A 12,379-nucleotide genomic window follows, 5' to 3' on the forward strand; every position below is an offset into this window, starting at 1 on the left:
ACATTTTTACTTTCCAATTCTGAGATGTCAGAGAATAATAAAAAAGCAAATAATATAATTTGAATGCTCAATTCACAATTCTTTCTCTGATCTGAATGATGCTGAATAATGCTGTTTTGAATAGATCCCAAAGTAATTAAAGGTTTCCCATCATCCAGCAGATACGCGCTGCATCTAGTGTGTTGGCTTTCCAGGAAAGGTAATTTGAACACAGTCACAAACACTTGAAGACACAGTGACACTTTGTCCTTATTCTTATATTTGATGTTTTTCTTACTGAAACATAACTGGACATTCAAAAGTGTAAATCAAATGAGTCAGAGAAGTGTGTCATAGCAACACTGGTTGACAACTGCTGTTGTAAAGTATTAAAATGACATTTTCAACTTTGAATACTAAAAAAAAAACTAGAAGATAATATATTTAAAAAGTTTTCTTTGCGTGAATACATAAGTGCACTGTATACTGTAACATTACAATGAATGTTTATTGTAAAAACAAAACATGTAAGCATTTTGTGTAGCTAACATAATTAATTATTAAGTCAATCATAGTGATGGATGCTTAGAACCAACATCGAGCAAAGTAACAAAGGCACATTCAAGCAAAGGTGAAGGAAAACAATATTATTCAACATATGAAAATTCTCAGTTATCCAGCTCATTCTACAACAAGAGGAAAACAGTAACTGACTCCACTATTACCATACATTGTGTGGTTGTACAGTGTTGTCCGGTTCCTGCAGATGAACAGGATTAAGCTGTTGGCTATGACCAGGTGGAGAGCTTCAGTTCTAAAAAATTAAGATGTCAAACCAGTTACAAACTGACACGTTAAATGTCAAAATGATAAGGTGATGGCCCATTTCAAACAAGACACATAAAAAATTAATAGGACTATCGTGTAACAAATGACCACATTTACATTCATGATACACTGCGAGTGCATATAGACCCTTATTTACCACATACGAAACCTTGTTGACTAAAGTGTAGCACATCAGTCTGTAACATAATAACATATAACAGCTGTCTATTCCAAAAGTACAGCTTTACATGCTGGGTAGTATGGTCTCCACACAGTTGTAACTCCAATCTTGTTTCTCACTGATGGGTAGGACATGTTGGCACACCTAGCGGAAATCACATGCATATTAGCGACACAGTAGCGTCAGTCATTCCATGTTTTTTTTTAATTTAATTTAATGTGAATAATTTAATTCTAAATGTAAATTATATGCAATAATAAACCTCTTACCATCTTAGTTCGGGCTGGCACTTCTACAGCAAACACAGACATGCCTCTGCTGCTGCAGCAGTTCCTGTTCTGCTCATTATTTACATGCACAGTCACTTTCTGGTTTGTCTGCAAAACAAGGCATACCACTTAACATTTTTTACTGGCAATACAGAGCCTGTGAAGAAATTGACTGAACGGGAAGGTTTATGTACTCTTAAACAAAAATTTATAAGGTAATCTGCAGTACTTTACCTCAAAGAAAAACTGCAATGAGAACAGATAAACTGACACACTATCATGACAACCAGTTACACTGTTCCTTTGTATCACTGGCTCATTCTTTCAGAGTACCTCTTGTTGCTATGAGAATGGATAGGACCTCTGCATATCAATTACAAATGGACTGAATGGTCTCTAGCAACCATAGAGTGTAGCTGTTGACTGTACAGGATGTCTAAGGCTGATGCTCCCTGCTCTAAACACACACTTACATGACATGTAGTTAATTAAACTATTTGTTAATTATTTTATTCATTTCTTTGATGAGAACTTGCATACAATATTCATTCATATATAGTTGAACTATATTTCCTCTCGTGGCAATTAGGATGCACGGCAAATTAAAAGTTGGACTTATCTGGGATTCTTCACTCAGCCTGTCTTTGCAATACAGGTAAACTCTGATAAATGACAATTTGCAGGTTTTACATTTGCAGAACAAAACACTACCTGTATAGTCAGATCATGGTATTATTAAGTTTGTTTATCTACCTTGTTGGTTATGAGTGAGGAGATCCTGTGCTCTCCTCTGTAGGTGTAGATGAAGACATTGTCGTGCCCCCTCACTGCTTTTGCTCCTGTCCTCGCTGTGATGGACTTCTGGAGGGCCTGGTTCAGAAGCTTGGGCCCCGAGTCCAGACTGAGCGGTTGGATGGACGGCTGAGTGTCTTCGCAGTGCACATCTATCTGAAATGGACAAGCCTGACAGAAAGGGAAGGAGGGTTCTTTTGTGTTACTTAGTTACTTAAACTACATCTAGTCATTTTATACCACAGCTGACGTCTGCATGCTTTCATGCGTTTTGACTGCAATCAGATGCACAAACCCACCTCTACTAGCTCCAGATTACGGTTGTAGCCCATGGCTTCCAGAGTGACCCACAGGTCGGCAGGGTCTCCATCCTTCTCTGTGGCCTCCATCAGGTTCAGCTCCATGAAGCCCTGTTGCGTCAGCTGGTTCTTTCTCATATCAAAGTTTTCTGCCCACACGAAGCACGAAATTATGACCACTCCCATCTTATTAACTTAACATGATATTTCTTTTAAAACAGCTTTTTATGTGATGATTACCTTTGCAGACGGCCCAGGCATCCTTGTCACACTTCTCTCCACTGGTCCTCAGCTCAAAGAAATTGTACTCCTCCAGGCTGAGTAAACCATTACCATCCAGGTCTATAACCTCAAAGATGTCAGACAGCACCTCCCTGTGGCAGAATCGCAGCAGTACCGAGAAATGTCAACATTAGAGGACTTGACGCAGGAATCTTCACTTCATTCACTTGTCATATCCATGCATTCAATCTTCCATTAAATTAAACCTTGCAATTATGTATTTATATCCTACTGACAATGGACCAAGGCTGGTTTACCTGAGCTCCTTTGTAAGGTCGAGCTCTCCAGTGTCAGTCCTGTAGACCAACTCCACGGGTTTATTAGAAAGACTCTTTTTGCTCCTTTTCTTCAACCGGCAGCCACTGGTGAAGGGAAGCAGGTGGTACGTCCCAGCATTCAGTTCTCCTTTCCAAACGTACTTCTGCAGGAGTAAAGGAATGGCAAAGTAAACTAAAAACGCAGAGCACATCCTGGAATACAGTACAAACAAGTTTCAAATTCACTGGATCTGAAATTGCTTCATTGTCGTAATAATCACGGTTCCCTGCCAGATTTCATACGCCATTCAGGCTTTTATATCAGTACAGTAATCTCCTGAATATATAATAAATGTACATCTCTTAACAGATACAAACATACTTCTTTGTCTTTTGACTCAGTGAAACACACTAAAGTTGAGTCCTCTCTGGTTTCCCCAGCCGACATGACAAAAAGAGCCGTGTCCACTGTCATCCACGGTGAAGAGTTGTCTGAAAAACAGACCACATGTATAATACAAACAAATATAATGGATGATATAGGCATGGTAAGAATCAAACAGGCTAAATGTATGCAATGTTTTTCTCTGATCATATGAAAATGTAAAAATAAAAAAGATCAAAATTACTTTACAATCTGCAAACTTCCATCTGTTGATCTAAACTGCACCCTCATGGCAAAAAATTACATGCACTCTACTTTGTCGTCTCCTGATGTATGATACGTTTTGCAAAAACTACCAGAAAGAAATGAATAAAATAAATACTATTCAATAAACAGCTCCAGTAACCAACCTAGTTTGCGGCTGAGGCTGAGAGGTTGGATTGTAAGGTAGACGCTGGTTGTCTGGGGGACATGTAGCTGGTACTGCAGAGAGCAGATACTCCCATCATCCTCTAAAAATAAGCATCCTTTCACATAACTGTGGTGCCACTCCTGCAAAATAGTGGAAAACAGTGGACAACAGTGTTTTTGTTATTTAATATACAGGTCATATTCATACAAATTGATATGATGTGGCTAATAAAGCAGGAGAATAACAGTTTCTTAGTCGTAGACCATGATGTTTTCTGTTTTGAGCCCTTAAAAATAAACCTTGTTATGTGTGCTATCAGTTTATATCCAGACACAATAATCACAACAAACCATTTTGCTGTCTGACAACAAAATGCATTAATTCATTCAACAGAAACCAAAACTAATTTGCAGTTCCTATTAAAAGCAGGATTGATCTTGTGACGGGGGGAAAGTATATTTTGGCATGAAAAAGTGAATTAAGCAGCCAGTCATAACAGTGAAGCCGCTCCCGTGATTAACAGAAACTGCCATCGCGATAATTACCACTCCAGCCTTGAAGGGGGCATATTCATTACAGCGCAGCGGCATGAAAACACATGTCATACACGTGCTGATCCAGAGGAGGGCAGAAGTGTCATGCCGTGTTTCTGCTGCAGCCTGAAGTAAATCTCCCTCTAGGACCTGATACGGCAAATTGGAGTCCATTTAACTTTGATAAATACAGCCTTTTCAATCTTGGGCGAGCGGTCATTCAAAACTACCAAGAGGCTACTTTGGCAGTATTTATGAATCCTAATATTTCTCTCATTTTGAAATCCTGTTGTTCCTTGGTCTGGCAGCACAACTGAAATGAGGTAATAATTTGAAATTGGGAACCGGAACATCAACACGAGGAAGTTTTCATTCCACTCATTGGAGACACATTAAATGAAAACACAGTTGGTGTGGACACACAGTAAGAGGACATTGAGGGCCGAGCAAGTCTGGAATAGGCTATATATCCTTTTAGTGGACAAATAAATCACTGAGTTAAACAAAGAAAGTACCATAAAGACGGAGCATGTCACTCCTTTAGAGAAAAGCCATTTTCTCACCGTATTTATCTTGGGCTGTGAGAGGCATAAAAGATCAAACCATAACACTTCAGTGGTTTGTCCAGACAATATTAAATGAGGGAAAATGCCATGGGCACCCATCCACTGCTTAAAGACATCAGAATTAATGCCCCCATAGAGAGAGGGTCAGCCTGCAGACTAATACAGCTGCTGTCACCTGCTCCGGCCGCAGCTCTGATTTACTGTTTCACAGAGGGTCGCAGGACACCGCACCAGCCACAAACACAGCGACACAAACACATTTAAACCGTAACCTTGTCTCATAGTTCTAACCTTTACATAAAGACAAATGCAGAGAGTAAATAAGAATAATCCTTGTTGCATGAGTGCTCTTTCCACTCGTGAAGACATATTTGCATCTCACAATGCACACACACACACACACGGATACACACAACGTTACAAAAACACACCCAGCCACCACCTCACAATTATCAGCCTGTGGCAATATAGGAGCCAATATAGCGAGCAGAACTTCCCTCAGAGGTAATCTCTGGACACACATTCTTTCAACTCGATGATGCCTGGCCCTTTCCAATCTCGACGCGACGCTGGGACTTGCTGGGGGACGGAGCGGGGGGCTGTTATTTTTATTTATTTATTAATTTACTTTTTTTTCCTTGCCGCAAAGCAAACCAGCTGAGGTTAAGCCACAAAGAGTGAAAACAAAGAGCGTGGGATCAATACGGTGTATATCTATCCACCGCGGGCTAAATTCACCCATCAAAAAGTCTGGGTGACTCCGGGCGAGCAGAGCAAGGAGCGCTTTTCCACTTTGGTCAGTGATGGTGCATCTTTAAGATTCATAATATAGCATGCTGCTTATAGAAAACAAGAGGCATGCACTTTAAACCATGTCATGGATAACTGCATATTTTCTATTTTTCATCATCTTTGTCATGACATGCAAAGACAAAATGCTACTAAAATGTGAGTGATGATTTTACTACTGTGATGATGTTATTACACTGTTTAGTGTATGAAGGTAGTTTTCAAAACACCCCCCGTGGATCAGGCTTGTTCCAGTGCACCCAACAGATACTTGTTCAGCTTGGGATCTAGTGAATTTGGAAGCCAGGCCAACATCTTGTGCTGTTCTTCATCTTTTTTTTTTTGTTTAGTTGTTCCTTAAGTGTTTTTGTGTGTGTGTGCCTGTGTCAGGCTGCATCCTGCTGGGGATGGATGCTGCCATCAAGGAGTGTCATTGCTATGGGGTGGGGGTGCCTGGTCTGGTCTAGGTGGGTGGTACATGTCTACATAACACACGAATGAATGCCAGGTCCAAAGGTTTCCCAGCAGAACACTGAAATGTCACAAGATGGTCAATGTTATTCACTTCTCCTGTCAGTGGTTTTAATGTTGTGGCTGATCTGTGTTTTTAAAGTCAAAGATCACCTGTAAACCTGGAGGCTCTGGGATTTTGCTGGCCTTTGCGTTGCTGGATGTCATTGAGATTGAGTTCGAGAGGGACGACCGTCTGCTGCGAGCGGAAGAAGGACGGGAGGACGATCGGCCGTCTAAGATACGCACACAAACAGAAATATGAAGTCTCTCACAGAAAGGTATTCAAACAAACAAAAAAAAAACACACTTGCTGAAAATGGAACAAAAATCTTGATTTACTTAAAGATCGAATACATGCGGCACTTCCCTTTCTCCAAACAGTAAACACACTTGAGGGAGAGATGAGGTGCACAACATAACTGACACTCTAATCTGTCTGGTAAGAAGTCTATTTCAAGTTCAAGAGAAAATGGCTGCTTTACATTTGGGTTCTAAGGACGTGTGATCTCAAGTTCAGGCTCCGATTAATTAATTATGGATGCAGTTTAAATCACAAATGGCATAACAGTACCCTTTCGAATCCATTATCTCACACAACTTTTTTCCTTGAACACTAATTGAAGGCAGAAAATATCAATTCACTAATGAGGGCTCTGATTGTTTCTAAGCCTGGGAAATCAAGATGCAGAGTAATGTGATAGGCTTATAAGCAAATTACCGCAGCACAGAAATAAATAGGCCCACTGTCATGGTATTTGTCATGGATCTGTTCTGTATTGACGGCAGCATTTTAATCTAGAGAACGCAGCTGTAGCTGTTGTGTGAATGTGGACAAAGATGCAGTGAAGCTTGGCCTAAAAAAGCCTTAGTGTGAGTTTATAAGAGAATCAATGTTGGCGTATTGTCTGAGTGCTAGAAAGCAGAGATCAGAGGAGCACAGTGACACGGAGTATACATGTTTACTCTCATCAATTATTTGTGAAAAATCTGCCAAAATTACCCACGTCCAATACAGTTAAAATATATTTCTCAGGGCAAGGCTAAAGATTGGCCTTACCATGAGAAATGTACGACCAGATGAGCAGACATAACAGTTTTTGAGCTCCAAGAATAACCCATTCAACATGTGCGATCACGTAGCGTCTCATGTCAAGGCCTTGTTAAAATGTAACGGGTATAAATCAATACATGGGAGAGGCACAATAATGTGATAATCCCGACTACTATCTGGGAGCTCATTTGTTTTCGCAGTGGTGGTCGACGGGGCCTCCTCTCTAATCCCTCATCATCTCCCCAGTGAGAAGTGGTGGAATCCTCCAAATCAATAACATGAACATGGACTGACCACTTAAATCAACCCCATCTGTCTTCCCACTGTGGGCCCTGTCCCTGGCACGCACATCCTGCATCTCTGCCTCTCTAACAACAAGGTGGTCTGAAAGTGGGAAAAACTACAATTTTCACATCTGCTTTTAAAAAAGGACAAGTGGGCCGTATTCCTCATGTCTGCCATAAAAAAACAAAAGCCTGACCAGATGCAAGTCCAAGCAAGAAAAACATATGTGGTGCTTTAATCCCTTACTTGAAATGCAACATTTTTCTTCAGAGAAAATAGATTTTTTTATCAGTCTCTTGATAGCAGAAATGATTACCCAAATCAAAACACTTTGCAGTCTCCTCCCTACAATCAAACTGCCCTAATTGTGTGGCTATTATGATGTATGGACTGTCTCAGTGAGGTGATTTGTCACAGGGAGAGTGAAAAAAAATCGATCAATAACTGTGCTATTATTTATTCATCAAAACTAATCGGCAAGGCGTACTGGGGGGTTTCGGTGTGAATGGGTGTGCATCCAAATATGAGAGTATTAGTCGACTGCTGCTAAGGAGCTTCACTGACTACATCACAGATGTTTTTAAACTAAAAACATATTTCTTTACTTTTAAAATTCAGATATGTCTTTTGTGTTTGATTATTCAAGAAAACCACATGTTGCACCTTTCTTAAGCGTTGTGTCCGATTCCGCCCGTTGAGTTGCTGCCGCTTGTGAAGCTCCTGCTGCTGATGATGGCACGGAGCTCTTCGGAGGGCTGTATGACTGACTGCCAAAGTTCTGTCTCTTCAGCTTGGCATCAGCCTCGAGCCTCTCCAGCGCCGCCACCTGACACTGCTCTACCGTAGACACAAGCAATCTGCAGAACTGACAGCAACAGGAAAGCGGCAGTAAGAGGATGATACATGAGCAATGTTTCGAAGAAAGAGAGGCACAAAGGCGTCTGAATGGAGGGAACCCTGAGAATCAGAATGTGACATTATAATTTTCTGTGCCAAGTTTGTGTTGTCCATTCATGTCGGAAACAAATGAGACATTAGAAAGGATACTGTATTTTTAACAGTGATGCACTTGAAGAACTGAAGGCTGCAACACGCGGTTTTAAAGACTCACACAATAACTTGTACAGTACAGTAAAAGCAGTCTGTACAGAAATATGGTAACAGGATCAGTACAAGTCACTTCATTCTTGTCTCAACTTACTTCTGCATACTCCAATTTGCCGTCCTTGTTGATGTCAGCTAACGAGAAAATAGCATTAACCTCTTCAGTTGTCATTTTCTCTCCTCTCTGCAAGATTAAATGAGATTACAGTGACTTAAAGAAAGTATAAGGAGAGAAATGAATCCCTACATGAATGTGAATCGCTCATTTGTTTTAGTTATTTAATGTATAGGTAATCTATGTCGGTAATACTGTAAAATAGCTGGCCCTCGAGTGTTGCCCTCTGGGTCTTATGTTACTCACAGTTGTTAGGGCCTTTTCCAGTTCACTGTGTGTGATGTAGCCATCGCCGTTGATATCCATCTTTTTGAAAGCTCTCATCAGCTCAGTTTCCTCCGTCTTCTTCTCACACTTGAGAATCTCACAGAAGTCATCAAAGTTCAGTTTGGACGTTCTTGTAGTCCAGTATTTATTGAGAGTGGCGTGGGATGGATTTCTACCAGCCTGCTGGAGAACTGAATGGGTGAATAGGGAAAAACAAACAAACATCAAATCTGCAAGTAGCTGAGAAAGAGCATAACAAGCAACAGCAACGCAGCAACGTGATACAGTACTGGTGACTAGAATCGCAAACCCTTCAAAATTAAGTTCAAGGTTTAAAAAGCATTTTATATTGTAGATGTACTTTGCTTAAGATTAAAAAACACTTTGCGTATTTCAACAGAAACTGGTATATTTTCATGAATGACTCTCATCATCTAATGAGTATATTGTCCCCAAAATTCAACATGGCTCATGGCTCATTGTAATATTCCCTGTTTCATCACAGGGTCAGCTGAGTTTTGTAACTTGTGGGGAATACATCCTAAAAGGAAAGAAGACCATTATCCACTATCCCACACTTTAAGACGTGAAAGTCAATATTCTCAGTACATAAAAAACAAAAACACATACAGTAGGCAATCACATTCAGTTAAACTTAAATTTAATTCACAAATAAATCTGAAAATGTTCAATTTCATCATGGCTCAATTCACTGTTTATGAAGATTTATTGTGTATTCACAGTCATCCCCATATCCTCTGTTTGCGCTGTAATAAAAATTAGACAATATAAAGCGAGCTAACAAATGGCTAGCTATCAAATTAACAAGTTTACAGTATCATTGTAGCTTACCACGACATAGCTGTTGTTTCGAAGTGATAGTTGTCAAACTAGATCTGAACACGGCCAGGTACGCTGCTCTACAATGCACGTAGAAAGCCTCATCCTCTTCGGAAGGACGAGGTGACTCCCGAAAAGACATCTTTGGAAGAAGAAGGTGTCCACCTGGTTACCGTTAGCTTGGTCTCCCCAGCTTAAAAGACAAGACGGCAGCCAGACATGGCAGCTAACTTAATTATATTACTTCCACTTCATTATCACACCCAAACAAACATTTCAAACGATATATAATGCATTTTATTGACTCGGGTTCGCGTTAGCAGCGACAGTTGTCAAACACCGTTGCTATCGCTCGCCTGTTGCTAGGTAAACAAAAACTCCTCTGTGCGCAATTAAAAAGGACACGACAGAAACAAACATTAGTTGTTCCGCTTAACAGTACATCTAATGTGATATTGTATTGGACATTACCGGGTGATTAATATATATGAAATGCAAATAAGGATTTAAAAATGGTTTGTTACGCCGTTTGAGTCACTACTGCGAAAACGACACACCCGGAACTTTATATATGAGAGGACATGTTTAACACGAACTGTTTGAATGACGCAAAGGCGCCAGCTTCAAGTGCTGGCAAACAAATTTGGGACCACTGACGATGGCTTTAAACTCAAAATATGCTGTAAGTATTGTTCGTTTATTCTTTTTTATCTGGAGTATTTATTACCAAATGTTAGTGTATATCAACTAATTAGATATGTATAATACGTAACATTCATACGGGGCATAAGGTGAGGCTTCTTTGAAACATTTGTAAGCAAGTATATCAACTCCACAGTATGTTGTTCACAGCCATATACTGGCATTGTTGTTATGTCAGACTTCATTAACGTTATTATACTTGCTGTACATTGCGATGTTTTGATATTCTTGGTCTCATTGCCTACAGATAATATGTGTGTGTCTTTCTCATGTCATAGATAATACATGAAAAACTGGAGCTGGCTAAATGCTACTTAAATGCTGCTGAATAGTCACACTACACTTAAATGTTCTGTACTTAATGAAGCCATTTTATGATACATGCAGTAATTAATGGGTCAGTGGAAACTACGACAGTTCACATAAGTTTCAAATAACCAGTAAATGCTTAAATGGTTTGATACTTTCTTACTGAATAACGCGTTGTGCTTTTTGTGAATTGTCACAAGAGCTCTGCGAATAGACTCTAGCAATTTTCTGAATACACTTAACATGTTTAACATGATGCATTTTCATCGCTCTGTAAAATAATTTAATAGTTTCCGTGTGTGCTTTTGTTTGCCTGTGTTTAGAAATGCTTTTCTTTTTTTTTTTCTAGCTTCTGAAATCCCGGTACCCACAGAAAACCTTCCACTTGACTGGAACTGCAAATTCTTAAACCGGTAAGTTAACAAATATTGGAGCAGATCTCTGATAGCATTGCTTTTATCATGTAACAAACAAACAAAAAATGTTAGATCTACGCATTAATTTATTCCTTTAAACAGGGAGTTTATAATCTTGATGTGAAATGTTTCAACTTTATAAAGAGGATACTGTAAGTGTAACTGTGAGCCAAGGCCGTGTTGCACTCGGTGACCTTATTCTGCATAAATTATAAAACTGACTGACTTAACATTTAAAGATTTGATCCTTTCACTTTCTTTAAATAAAAATTAAGCACTGCCACATTTAAGTGCTCCATTCTCAGGCTGGTGATCCTAAGCATGATACACATCTATGCATAAGCTGCAACTACATTTAAAACTAGAGTTTTTAGTTTATTTTAAACAACATTGATTTGTCACTGTGAATGTAGACCTGTGTGGTAAATATTGTAGCCTCATTGTCAGAGCACAAACGGGTACGTGGATATACTGTACCGGTGAAGACTAGATAATTACGTTTGTGTTGCTCCCTCATCAGGAAACGGCAAAGTCACTGCAGGTGAACAAGAAGTCACACTTCTGGAAATGTGAGTACCTACAGTAAGTCAAGGCTTTTATATTTCCCATCATTTAGGAGACCGTTTCTTTCTTTTTTTTATCAGTCTGTTAAATTGAAGCTGCAAATTATTATTTTTTTCACTGCCAACTGTCAACACATAAAGAGCTAAAGTCTGCATAAAGCCAAGAGTTATAGCGAACTCCCTTTTATGAGTTGCCATATTTCAATTGCCACACTTTCCTGATGGTCATAATGACATATCAGAATTTAATGACAGGAGACACGGAATGACGGAGATCCATCACTGGCCAAATTATCAGTGATTTACATAGCACTAAAAATAGTTGTATAAGAGTCACTTAACACAAGAACCATTTCCTTAGCCAAGGCAGACATTTGGTATCTGGCCCATCCATCAAGACAAGCATTAGTTTTTAATTTTATAGTGCCGTCACTAATGTGTTACAGGAACTCGGTTTACAGTACATTCATAACACTCACTTGATTTTGTCATATTAAGGTCATTTGGAGCACACCGGTTATTTAACTTATTATAAATTTGATTTCATTTGCAGAAAACGTGGAAACCTACATTGCCAGAGTAAAAATTGGTTCACTTCTAAACCAATACAATGCAAAAGAAGCTAAATAATTGGATCAACTG

General features: G+C 39.5%; 1 protein-coding gene across 1 annotated transcript; it reads right to left on the minus strand.

Annotated features, from left to right (window-relative positions):
• Positions 1-55: 55 nt before the first annotated feature.
• Positions 56-10,185, minus strand: efcab7 (EF-hand calcium binding domain 7). Its single transcript, XM_084548766.1, has 13 exons — positions 9,760-10,185; positions 8,887-9,098; positions 8,623-8,709; positions 8,085-8,286; positions 6,197-6,318; positions 3,683-3,824; positions 3,270-3,379; positions 2,888-3,051; positions 2,589-2,722; positions 2,349-2,497; positions 2,011-2,220; positions 1,258-1,365; positions 56-1,132 (listed from the first exon to the last, which is right to left on the minus strand). The coding sequence occupies exons 1-13, from the start codon at positions 9,887-9,889 to the stop codon at positions 1,052-1,054; spliced, it is 1,851 nt and encodes a 616-aa protein (XP_084404892.1). The 5' UTR covers positions 9,890-10,185; the 3' UTR covers positions 56-1,051.
• Between the last annotated feature and the right edge of the window lie 2,194 nt (positions 10,186-12,379).

Source organism: Chelon labrosus, assembly GCF_963514085.1.
Source record: "Chelon labrosus genome assembly, chromosome: 7".
NCBI lineage: Eukaryota > Metazoa > Chordata > Actinopteri > Mugiliformes > Mugilidae > Chelon > Chelon labrosus.

What these genes read in the sequence shown, in the direction of transcription:
- efcab7 (XM_084548766.1), bottom strand. Translation starts at nt 9,889, where the DNA reads ATGTCTTTTCGGGAGTCACCTCGTCCTTCCGAAGAGGATGAGGCTTTC. An exon ending in TGGAAAAGGCCCTAACAACT is followed by an intron (nt 8,710 to 8,886) that starts GTGAGTAACATA and finishes TTAATCTTGCAG; the next exon opens with AGAGGAGAGAAAATGACAAC. An exon ending in CCTCACTCATAACCAACAAG is followed by an intron (nt 1,366 to 2,010) that starts GTAGATAAACAA and finishes CTTGTTTTGCAG; the next exon opens with ACAAACCAGAAAGTGACTGT.